The sequence below is a fragment of the Gavialis gangeticus genome, unplaced genomic scaffold, assembly GCF_001723915.1.
Source record: "Gavialis gangeticus isolate Ggan-Ray unplaced genomic scaffold, GavGan_comp1, whole genome shotgun sequence".
Lineage (NCBI taxonomy): Eukaryota > Metazoa > Chordata > Crocodylia > Gavialidae > Gavialis > Gavialis gangeticus.
The window spans coordinates 11,492,838-11,505,252 of record NW_017729015.1 but is presented as its reverse complement, the minus strand read 5'-3'; the positions used below and the strand labels follow the sequence as shown (position 1 = coordinate 11,505,252).

The window sequence follows — 12,415 nt, the reverse complement described above, 5'->3', positions numbered from 1 at the left end:
AGTGGTTTCTCAAGAAATACCTTCAGTTATTCCATGTGTACATGAACCCAATTAAATCAATCCAAGCATTCACAGTAAGCCAAAGGAAAGTAAATGCAAACTGAATGACTTAACTGCATTTTGTTAACAAGTCATACAGACTCAGATTACAGTAATTAGAGATGACTGGTTAGTAGAGGAGTATGCATTTAATACTGGGTCTTGGAAGAATATTCAACTGTTATCTAGTGACTCTTTTCCTTCAAGGAACTCACTAGCTCTCTCAGCTAGATTTAAACTTACACAAAAAAACTCAAGCGGTAAGATTACTGATTATCCTTTTATTGATTTAAAGAGCTAGAAGCCATTTTCTAATGGAGTCCTGGTTAACAGTTCTAGCTGCTCTAAAAAGCAGCTGTTCTCATTTAAAAATTTCTGAAGGGAAAATCTTTTTGACAAAGATTATTTTTTTATAGCATGCAGAACTAGAGAACTAGTTTTGTGGGTAAATTGGGCAAGAAGAAACAAACAGTCTTCTCTATCCTCCCAAGCTAGCACCAGCAGTTGCCAAGGCACTTGCTCTGAGGGGCTCACGCAAACCACAAGAAAAATAGTTCTGCATTGTGGAGCTGTACTGAAAGCAGTGAAGCAGACATACTCAAGTGCAAGAAAAAGGGTCTGAAGTCCTTTCTGTACAGTAATGCTTGCGTATTTATATATGCAGCAACTCATAGCACATTACCTACTGCATCTCCCTCAACTTTTTTTTTTTAAAATAATGATTCTGAATGCATGATTGTGTTCAGATAAATTCACGGATACACACATGAGCTTCAGGATTAACGTAAGAGAACACACCAAGCCATACCTATAGGAAAATAAAAAATATTTTATTGAAAGCAAGATTGCCACTTGGCTCCTGGCTCCCCCTCCACTGGGCCTTTTGGACATCAAACCGCTTCCTCCTGTAGATAACAAAGCACAAAAAGTTAGCACCAGAAATTCTAAGCAGATGGAAATCAAACTTTCATGTATGAAGGCCATTAGTATATAAAGTGGTCATTTTTTAAGAAATTACTCTTAATACAACAGAAAGGTCCATGCACCTGGCTCCACACATGCTCTAGCATAGCACAAGATGCACCTGAGATTAAGCGAACAGTTTTCACAATTTTTTCCAGTGTCACACAAATCAAAGTGATATACGGTTTCAGAGCTTTAAATCATGTTTTTATATCCTAGAAACAAGAGCAGATGGCTTGATTCCTGATGAAATCTAGTCCATCTCAACTTTCCAATACTAGGCTTCAGACATCTGCCTACATACCATTCAGACACACAAATGATTAGTGCCTGAACAAAGATAGTATCTAGCATGTTTTCTCTATCCCTGTGGTTGTAGGAAATTCAACATTTAAAGCATTTTAACCTAAAGGTTAATCTTCATATAATGCATGGGGAGCAGGGAGGGGGGCAGGGAAGAGACCGGACAATTCACAACTTAAAATTTCTGCTACGCACAGGCTGGCCCACTTGGTCTGTCTTGTTTCTCTGTGTAAGATGGGTGCACTGCTTCACTTTCCTTGCTGAAGTTTAAGATCCAGAAAGTGTTTTGAAGGTAAGAACCGAGAACCAAATGTTTCTGCACTAAGCCTAACATTTGAGCCAAACAAAAAACCTCCCTGCTATAACCTTTTGCTTTGTTAGACAAGGATTTCCTCCCCACTACATAAAGACCTTTAAAATGAACATAACTGCGTAACTGAGCATCTGCAGGTTAAGTGACTGATGCTGCAGAAGCCAAATATCTTGAAACAAATGTCAATGGTGGTTCTATAAAGCAAGACTGAAAAGGCTTGCTTTTCAAAGCACACTAGAAAAATGTGATCCAAATTTTAAGCAGAAAATCATTTAGCTTAATTTTGTATGGTAAATAACTTACCAACTGATTTTGTATTTTGGCTACGCAATAGCACCTGAGATCGCATCATGCTGGATTGTGCTCATGCTCTACTCCTGTACTAGGAAAAAATACAAGTTGATTTCTCCCATAGTTATTTTGTACACCAAAAATAAAGAAGTGGAACATTTGTTAGAAAGACAGCTCTAATATTGTTACCAAGTCACAATTAAAACAAGTCCCACTGGAATTCATATCCATGAAACATGTTCTAAACCTCTAATCATTCCACAGACATATACTGCCTAGAACAACTGTTGCATCTAATGTTGAAAATCCTGAAGGTGAGTTACTTATTTGGTGACTTTCAAAAACGTTATATGATGGCATTCAGTTGTGCCCTGTATGAGAAACAACATCCAGGGAAAGTAAGGAATCAAGGGGAAGAAACACTGGAACCAAATAAAAGGAAGTTTTGACCAGAAGTGATGGCCAATACAGGTATGCAAGTCGCATGGAAAAAATATAAAAAGCAGTCAATAGCAGGGCATTTCACAAGTTTAGTAGTTTGAACTATGTTTTAGTATTAATAATAACTTCTCCATATCCCCTATCACAATGGGGTGCATGTAGCAAAACTACCACCTATCTACGTCGTATTATAATCTTAGCTTCTTTTATGATGTAGCAACTTGGAAGCATGGGCAATAAGCACTCTGATTCAGAGCAGGTTAAATATCCCTTTTATTGTAAAGCAATTAACAGATATACTCACTTCATATGGATGAGCACTCTGGTTTCACTCAACTTGCAACATCTTCACCTAGAGGATAATAAACTGAAGTTATTATAAAAGCACATTCAATTTTTTTCTGAAAATAGAATTCTAATTTTTACATTGAGTAACATTTAAAAGATACATGGACTGATTAGTTATGAGGGGAATTTACAAGTTATTCCCAAATGCTAGGTGGAAGCAGTGTAAGGGGCAGAAGTAGGCTAGTCTAAACACTTGTAAGAAAGTGAAAGAATGTACAGGTGGTGGACTGAAGAACTGCACCTAAACTGAACACAAACCGTAACAGCTAGTTTCACCAGTCTGAGTACCGTGAAGTTTAATTGCAGCCAGAGGTATACTATCCCTTATGTGAAGGCATGTAACAAATTTTGTCAAGCTCACTGCCATATTTTAGTTGTAAAAATGCCCTCCTCTACATCAAGAGTGAAATGTCCCCATCCTAGCTATATACCCAAGCCCAAGTATCCTAGCAGTTTAAAAAAAGAAGCCAAAGAAACCCACTAGAGAGAATCACCACTGCTGTTTCCCCTCTGCATACCCTTCCTTTAATTACAACTATGCTGAGGGCCAGAAGATCTACTCTCAATACCCACTAGAAATGTATCTGTACTATGTTCTGTGCACACCTTTGGCTGGAGGCAAAGCACACTGCTATCACAAATGTTGCTAGCTCCAAGAGGGAGAAGCTCAAGTCTAATCTCAAACCCACCTCTTGATTAAGCATAACCCCTCCATAAGTAAACATGAATTCCCATTGTAGCAACAAACACCATGCATAAGGGATACTATATCTTTGTGCATCTTTCCAATACTCCAGATTATCCAGCAATAGCCACACTTCTTTCCCCAACCCCCCACCACCTCCCAAGTTAGCTCTTCAGTACTGGTGTTCAAAAGCAACATTTATAGATGATGGGGTATTCACAAACCACTGTGGGATTGTACAATCAAGTCCTAACTTGTCAATCATTATCTAGCAGCAATGACACAAGTGGGAGAAGGCCAATCCTCCCATTTTCCTTTTCCGTGAGCAGCTATTTAAAGAATCCCACAAGCTGGTATGGAGAGAAATCAGAGGATTATCAACTGATTCCAACCTTGCTAAGCATCCAAGTATATAGTCCAAAGCAGCATACTTTTTATGTATTCTCTCCAGTATGATTAGCCTAATTAAACAAGAACACTGGCCTTCCTGATAATGTCACTGCAGCTGGCAATGATGAACAGAAACATGCAACCCCATTACTGCTCAAGTCCTAAAACTACTCACAGGCCTCAGTGTTTAGCTGCTGGGGAAACTGCAAGCAATCAACACTTTGCTGCTTAATGTTACAGTAAAGCCCCCATACACTATATGCTTGCTGTGCTCTCCTCTGATAGCACCAGTATTTGATCTGAGGGCCTCACAGATACGCATACGTATTCTGACACCACACTTCTGAGCTTCAGATAAACTTCTGAGGAAAAGTGCAATTTGCAGAGAAAGATGGAAACAAGATGAAATACAATGCAAGCACTTTGGTGTTATTTCTCATACCCACTTGCTACAAGTTGTTTGCTTAGGAATAAATGTGACTATTTCCTTTTGAAACAGCTACAGCAGTAAGTTTCATTACTGCAGGCAGAGCCAATGTAACCCATGGTTTTATCACAAACCACTTGCTCCAAGAGTGTAAAACACCCCTATTATTTCCAAGTATGTAGAACAAGATAGTTGTGTCCATAAAACCCCTCCACAGCACTCCTGAAGGTAAGTAAGTGTGCCCAGAACGTAAGAAGTAGACCTGACCATTGGTTTAGAGAAACCTAATAAGTAACCCAACTGTCACTGTGTGACAGTAAGCTGCCATCCCTTACTAAGTTTTATTCACAGAGACTAGAAGGTATTGTCAAATGTCTAAAATAGCTTAGTTGCCACTACTTGACTTGCATGTGTTCAGCTACACTTACTGGAATGTAAAGACCCGTTACAGTCCAAGTTACCAGGTACAGAAACTTTTTTTCAATGGTCCATGAATACCTCTACCGCAGAGGGTAACTGGCTTATGAGCTGCTTATTAATAAAAGTTTCTTTCCTGTAAGATACAGTAACGGTGTCTGAGTCTGACAGAAGTGTACACCACAGTCAAGTATGCAAAATAAAAAAAAAAACACCCCCAAAAAACCCAAAAACCAAACTTTGTAGCTCAAATAGGAAAAAAACCTCCTTACAAACTCTTAACCTCCGAAACAAGCTCTTATTTTTCAGCCAAGAACCACATCAGAGGCTGAAAAAGAACTTGGAATAAAAACATCAAGTCAAGAACTAACACAGAGGAGACAGGGCCTAAGATCAGCACACATGCTAGTCTGGAAACATGCAGGCATGTAACCTTTTAAAATGATGCATTTATTAGTTTTAGTACTGAAGAGCCTAAAATAATCATATGCTAAAACAATATTGGTGGAAAGTAAAACTACCAAGAGAACAGAGGAAGGAATCTTTGGATTCCTAGTATCTTGTCAATTTAAGTCACTTGAATGTATCATGACCACTGCCACCCAGAGAGTAAGAAGTACTGAGTTGCTGGTAAATCCTGGAAAATTATGAGGATGTTCATTTGAGCACAATTTATGACCTAAGATGTTCTTTTGCCCAGTCCTAAAGCTCAATACAGTGAGCTTCACATTATTATTACCTAGGTCACTCAAGAATAGCACAATGATTACCAGTGTTACTTCCTAAATAGCAAAGACCCTACAAGGAATGCACTGCAGACAGGTAATTTTGTTGCTACAGAAAGTTAAAGCAAAAAGTCCTTTCTTTTAGGTGCCAACAGCACCAGGTTGACTTGTTTAATGATTCTAAGTTCCCACTCCCTCTTCCCCACGGAGAACATCTAAAAATACCTTTGTCACAGCATAACTAAAAATCCACACAAATCAAGGCATGTACAAAGGAATCGGGTCTTAGATGCTTATCTAAGAATCACAAAGAGTTGCTTGTTTTTGAAAAATAACCCTCAAACCGAAAGCCACGCAGCAGCTTGGATGCCAACTAAACGTACACGTATTAAGAGTGCTGCAATGTAATTCCATAGTCAGAAGTGTGATGTCAGAATACCCACAGAATAAGGTTACAAAGAAAGTCACCAAGTTATATTATATTGCTTGTTACCTACCTGTATGCAGTCGGCAATGAGAATCTTGGAGCAAGCAGGAATACTACATCCGGGTCCTAATGTCCATTGCCATTTGTGGTACTACGTTCCTCACAGTTATGAACTGCAGAAATGCTGGCTAAGTGCAGTTATGTAGCAGGCCACTATTTAAGTGTAAATTGCAGTCTCAAGAACTCCAGCAAAATTTGCTGCCACAGTAAATGGTTGCCAAGGAGAAGCCAAGAATTTTTCTACCACAAAAATACCACAAACTCAAAAGCAGTTTCAATTTCTCGTGTATCAATATATAAAATCAGGTAGTGTTAGGGGTCTACAAAGCACTGTAGATGTTCTGCATTCATTTGATAGTGTGAAAAATAGTCAAAAGAATACCCATTTCGGTTGCTGCAGAAACTTTTAGAAGTTACTAAAAGTACTTCAAGAAGCCCAGTTTAATTAAAAGTAGGCTAAAATGCAACAGCCAACTGTTTCTCCAAATCCAAATATACAACAAGGTATTCTCTACACAGTCTAGGCCATCCAAAAATGGGCTGGCAGACCAAGTGCTCTTCCAAACAATTAACAAAAACTTTGAACTCAATTATATGAATAAGCCTAATTTTAAGGAAAACTTCAGAAATGTAGACATAGACCGGAGGATCGTGAACTTCCTTACCGCCCACATGTATTAAAAGTGGGTATGTTCACTTTAAAATTCCGATATAGATGCCAGCTTTTAAAAAGACAGTAACTTTAAAGTTTGAAATCAAATTAGCTAGGATTTATTGTATCCTGATTAGCACATGCAACTCAAAGCAGGACCTGAGTTTGTTTTGAACAATCTGGTCATGCTGCTACAAGCACTCTTACCCTGTTCTGTTTAACATTAAACAAAACTATTTCAGGTGTTTAGTAACTGCCACATCCTTCTGTGTATTTGCTAAGCAGTTTTGCAACTAGTCTATTTAATACCTAGCAACAATAGCTTATATAAAGTGGGGTACCCAAAGACCACCTTTGGAAGATATTAGGACATCAGCATCCTTCACTCTTCAAAGTTATAGTACTACAAAAAAGCATTTCAAGATATGTACCAGCATCTCTTTAATAAAGAATGACATGTAATCTGAAAAATAAACTGAAAAAAATTAATTTAACGTTTATGTTCAGAGTTCCCCACCTCAGACACCTTCACCTTCTCTGGGTGTCCCATGAACACCCTTTGGAAAATATTTTCATCATTAGGACCCTACAATAAAATCCACCTACGTAAAAACTGGACCTCTGATTTTGAACTGAGGAATCCTATTCAGTGGATCCCAGACAACCTCCAATTTAAGTGCTGTTGGTCCAGTACACTTCCTATGTATCGGTTTGTATCAGTTCACAGTGGGAACATGTCTTTTTACCCTCTACAAAGTTTCTGGGAAACAATTCACCAGACAGACTGAGCCTATTTAGTATACTTAATATTCAAAGTCAATGTTACCTTGTATCAACATTTCACAGCTTGCTAGTATTTGGCATTTAAACAGCTACAGTCAGTGTTTAACTGGGCACAGTTCTAAAGATAATGCAACCTGCATGCTAAAGTTTTATCCATACAAGATAAAATTTAGCCTAGAATTTAGAATTAGCCGATGTTAAGCACAAAGAGTGGGAACTTCTTCAGAAGTTTAAAGGCTGTTGACAAATGCTCAAAATTTGTGCAGAGAAATGCAGCCAAAACTAGGTTTTTACCTACTTTGTGCCAGGCAGGTTGATATATCCTACATTAACACCAAGACATTTCACACTGGGAAGTGATGTTCCCAGCTTGTTGGATACAAAATCATGGTAATAAAATAACTACTAAGTATGACATCAAAAAAATCCAGAATACCTTGAAATCACACGGGGTTTGTGAAATTGATAGCAAGCTAACAACTTCATCAAACCATTCAGATAAGAGCCTCAGAGGGAGTTTATTTGTACTGTGTAGCATTAGCAATTAAACTCCACGTTTATTCATTACTTGTTAAGCTTAGCCTTGCAAAGATCAATAATAAAACATCTGATAATACTGTAGTGACAGAAGCTTCGTTTCCTCTGAATTTAGCATGCTAGTTTGGGACTTACACACCAGCTACAAAGGCTAAGATGCACTTTATTTTCTACAGATCCCTTAGAATTTACACCATTGATTTCTGAACTATAGAAGTTAGTCCACATAATTAACATAAAGGACATTAGCAAGTTGCAGAGTACATATTAAAAAGATTCTCCCTGCTTTACTCCAGTAACACTTGTTCTTTTTTTGCCAAATTTCAGTTAGGTATTAAATACCAAACCAGATCAAATCCTGTATTTCCAGCTTGATCACAAGCATCACATTAGAAATCCTTTAATTAGAAAAGTCAATCAAGACAAGCCATTCTATGGATTCATTTTAATATGACATTTTCTACTTTTCTGTTTAAAGTCTTTAAAAGATTTTAAACAGTGACTGCCAAGGAGGTCAGTCTCTGCCACCATCCCACACCACCCCCTTTTCTCCATGGCTAAAATCCAAAATTCATTACATGACTGCATCATTTGCAGTATGGCTTCCATTACTACATCTTACACAGAACATGCAAAGTTTGTTTGCTTCCTTACTACAGCATAGTTCACACTCAGAAAAATCTGTGCCTACTGGAAAAGCAATTAAGTCAACAACTATATTGACCCAATATCATAGCTACAGCTGGTATGGGAGGAGACCTCACCTTTAGCTACTCTTCCACACCTTGGTCCAGTTAGACCTACAAGACTCTTGTTTTATGTTGGAAGGTGTGGCATTTGGCCTCATCATTTGGAACCATGAATGGCAAGAATAGTTACTACATTTAGTTTTCTATTTATTTGAAGCACAGTAAAAAAAAGTTGGTACACTTTGGGAATTCAGTGGCACAAGGTACACTGCCATCAAGTTAGGGACGTTATACATCAAAAAAACAGCTATTTTTTTTTTTTTTTTTTGAAACACTGCATTACATAATTAAGTTGTACTTGCCCAAACAGACCACTTACAAATATTAGGTCAATAAGTTTCTAACATCCATAAAAACGTAGCTTTCTTACTAAAATGCAAGAATTAAAAAGTAGGTGTCTAAACAAGACAGACAAAAACAAACTGGAATGAAACTCTACAGGTCACGTCTAAAATCGGGGCTTTTTGTTTGGGCCTTCATATTCTTCTCTCCCTCTACCATATCCTGTTGGCGTTCCAGGCCCCATTCCTCTAGGACCCTGGCCACCCACAGGCCCCGCGCCTCCCTGCCCAAAGCGTTCAGGACGCTATTGGAACAGTATTAACAGTTCATTATATGTAGTTGATGTCCATGTGTGTTAAGTATATATTTTTAGAAGGTTCCGTAGTCAAGGTTCGTCGATACAATCACCATTGAGCCGATCCACAGGTACCGGGAACATAGAAAGGAAAAAAGGGTAATTTAAAAATTAGTTTATTGTAATACATGCCTTGAGGTATGTTCCCACTTGATGCATTCTCATACATCTGTTACAGAGAACAGATACTCCCTGCAGTGCTAAAAATGTAAGCATTAGTGCAGATGTGAATTAACATCCTTTCCAAAATGAGATGTAGCAATTTTCAACAAGTTAATGCAACTAGCTTGCATACTCTCACCTTTAATTCAGGACAAGTTTAGTTTACATCAACAACCTGTTTCCAAATAAGCCTCACCAACAAAAGTAGATTTAGTTCACTGAGGTATAAGCTGACATTCAAAAAATGTCATTGTAAACAGGATGCCTACTCACCAGTTAATGGCATGTGCTGCATTAGAGACCATGTGCTTGTCAAGATGTGGTTAAGACCACGATCTGCTGACTAAAACTGCAGAGGCCTTAAGCAGTAAGACAATGCTGTAATAGTGTGCTACTGGATTACAAGAAAAAGAATATGAAAAGCTAATGACCGATGATTTAACTAACCAACACAATTCCTAGATCAAGACTTGCATTTATTAAGTCTCACATACTTCAGGACTACTGCTATAAATCGCCAGATATAAAATGTGCACACAGAACTAAGTTTTAATCAGTGATCCAAAAGTTAGCAATATGCACAAGGGGCAGAGTGCACCCATTAGAAGCCTCACCCCATCCCCAGCTTCACCACAAGCTCTCTGAAAGTCCACAAAGGCTTTACAATTATTGAAAGGCTTCATGGACTGTCTTCTACAGAGCTGCCAAGAGCTGAATTTAACTGCAGTAAAGCAGAGACGAGTATCTTGTACATCTACAGTTGCACGTACTTCTCATCAGCTACCAGAAAGTGAGTAGGTGTCATAAGCAGTAGATTTCTAAAGTTACATCAGTTCTGCATAGTCAAAGATGGACTTAAAAGCTTTAAACTTCCATTTCAGGTAAGTTTCCCACTACCCCATAACACAGCAATAGCATATTCAGTTTGTTGTACTAAGTCTGCCACTACAGAACATGGACTGATTCACACTTGACATTTATAGTAGAAAGTTATTTGAAAAGTTTCTCTCAATCCTCCTGAGGAAGGAGTGTTTCCAAAATAGGAGTTCCTAGCTTCTCCATTATTTGTGCCCTCAGTTACAAATTTAAATGCCAGCTAAAAGCCTAACAACAATTTTGCTTAAGAAGTTATTAGTGTAGTAGCTGGAATAGCACTGGGTAGCAGAGTGCCCAGTCATTTAGAACTGTCACAGGTTGATTGTATCCAGTTGTTTTAAAATATTTTCAAGTGCAACATGCACCTGTTCCATGAATCCCAGGACAAGGAGAAACAAAAAAATGTACACAGCGTTCACCACAGACTACCTAAGTGTTCACTGAAAGCTTATAAACTGCTCAAGAATGTTATCAGCAATTCTTGATACATTATGGCCACCAAGCACCATCTACTGAACTGATGCTCTGCAAAGTAGATTCCAGAAGCATGGTTTCATAAAGCAGAAGATACCTGACGAGCTACTGTGGTAGCCCAACGTGTTAAAGCCGGAGGCTTGAGTACAGTCTAACCTTAAACCCACCCTCCCCAAAAAATGATTTTCTGCATGTTGTGCCAGAGTGCACCCTCAATAAGGAAGGTGGAAGCACACTACTATCACCGCCTAGGCCAGTATAGACTTCCATTCCAACTGTTAAGTACTGCTGTTAGCTATTGGTACTGCTTCAGTGATAACACCAAGGCAGGCTCAAAGCCCCTGCACGCATGTAGTGTGCTAAATAGAGATTTGGAAACATACCTCCGAACATGAGGCATGCAGTAGTTTAACAAATTACACCTACAGTCATACCCAACAAGTGGGAAGCAACAAGTTTGAACAGGCCATCATTATTCCTTTGTAAGTCACAAAATGACTATGGTGAGTACTGCAATATTTAAAACGTGCCTGAAGTCTAAAGCATTTCTGCTCTTCTCATACTATGGCAAACCCCAAGATAAAAAAAATGGTAGACTGTTTGCCATTGATTACTCACTATCTGTTCCATAAACAGATGCAAGTACAGAATTGGATTTTACAATGCATCAATGCAAGAATGCACTGATTCTGTAACTAGGCTTGGAAGGACCATACTAAAAATTGGTGCAATTAAAACTCTGGAAAGTACTGAGCAGCACTGGTGACAGGTGATACAACCTGCCAAATTTACTCAAAAAACCCCACCCTCTTTTTTATCTCCAAGTTCTCTTTTTTAATTTTGTCATCAGTTTAAAAAAAATACACATTAGTGATTGAACTTTAAAAGTTTTCCTTAATAAAAAAATCTGACCTCTTCAAAAATCAAGGTAGCATTTTGAGGCATCAGAATTTATGAAAAATCCTTCCAAGCCTAACTATAATGCAGGTATTCCCAACCCGACTAGTATCAGGGTTAGCTGCAAATATGCTTAATAGCACATTTGAATTTGTTCACAACCAGCTTCCAACTAATCTCAACTACGATGCTATTAGGAACTAAACTATCACTATATATTGCCAGACGAGCCCTCCATGCTGTATATCTGACAGAAAAGAGTAGTCAGCCAGTAAGAGAATGAAATGTACACAACTGGTACAGAGTTCAGAATCCCCTGCCTTCAACATTCACTTGTACTAAAGTAAAGCCACCGCAGGATACATTACCATGTCATTTCCCATCATAGAACCGCTCATGGCTGGTTGCCCAACTCCAGGACTAGCTTCATATCCTATGCCACCACCACCTCCAAGAGGTGGGAATTTCTGGGCTGCTGAAGCATATGGATCTAAAGAAGAAAAATATAATCATTTTGTGACACTTTATGAATAAGCCACGTGAAGCTGTTATTTTAACAGTACTTTACCTCCCATATTCATTGTGGTGGCACCACCCATTCGCATGTCTCTCTCTCTCTGCAAAGAGAAAAAAGAAATTTGCAATGAGTAACCACAAATTTTTCAGAAGCCCGCACCAGTTTAAACAAAAACACAATTTAGTATCTTTGTATTAAGTTGCTTTTGACATTAACAATTTCTGCTTTTCTTAATTAAAAGGGGAAAACCCCAAAGTCTCTCTAGATAGTAATAGTTTAAACTGAGTCACAGAGGGAGGAGA

General features: G+C 38.4%; 1 protein-coding gene and 1 long non-coding RNA gene across 2 annotated transcripts in view; both read right to left on the bottom strand.

Moving 5' to 3' along the window:
* Positions 1 to 2,648, bottom strand: LOC109294038. Its single transcript, XR_002096456.1, has 2 exons — positions 1,922 to 2,648; positions 1 to 944 (listed from the first exon to the last, which is right to left on the bottom strand). It is a non-coding gene; the product is annotated as an uncharacterized LOC109294038 (long non-coding RNA).
* Positions 2,649 to 6,490: 3,842 nt separating this feature from the next.
* SFPQ (splicing factor proline and glutamine rich) overlaps positions 6,491 to 12,415 on the bottom strand; it is a 25,318-nt gene continuing 19,393 nt past the window's right edge. The window contains exons 9-11 of the mRNA XM_019512071.1: positions 12,165 to 12,213; positions 11,965 to 12,086; positions 6,491 to 9,136 (exon numbers count right to left, since the gene is read on the bottom strand). Coding sequence (XP_019367616.1) covers positions 8,999 to 9,136; positions 11,965 to 12,086; positions 12,165 to 12,213 — 309 coding nt within the window. The 3' untranslated portion in view covers positions 6,491 to 8,998. The remainder of the gene's footprint in view (positions 9,137 to 11,964; positions 12,087 to 12,164; positions 12,214 to 12,415) is intronic.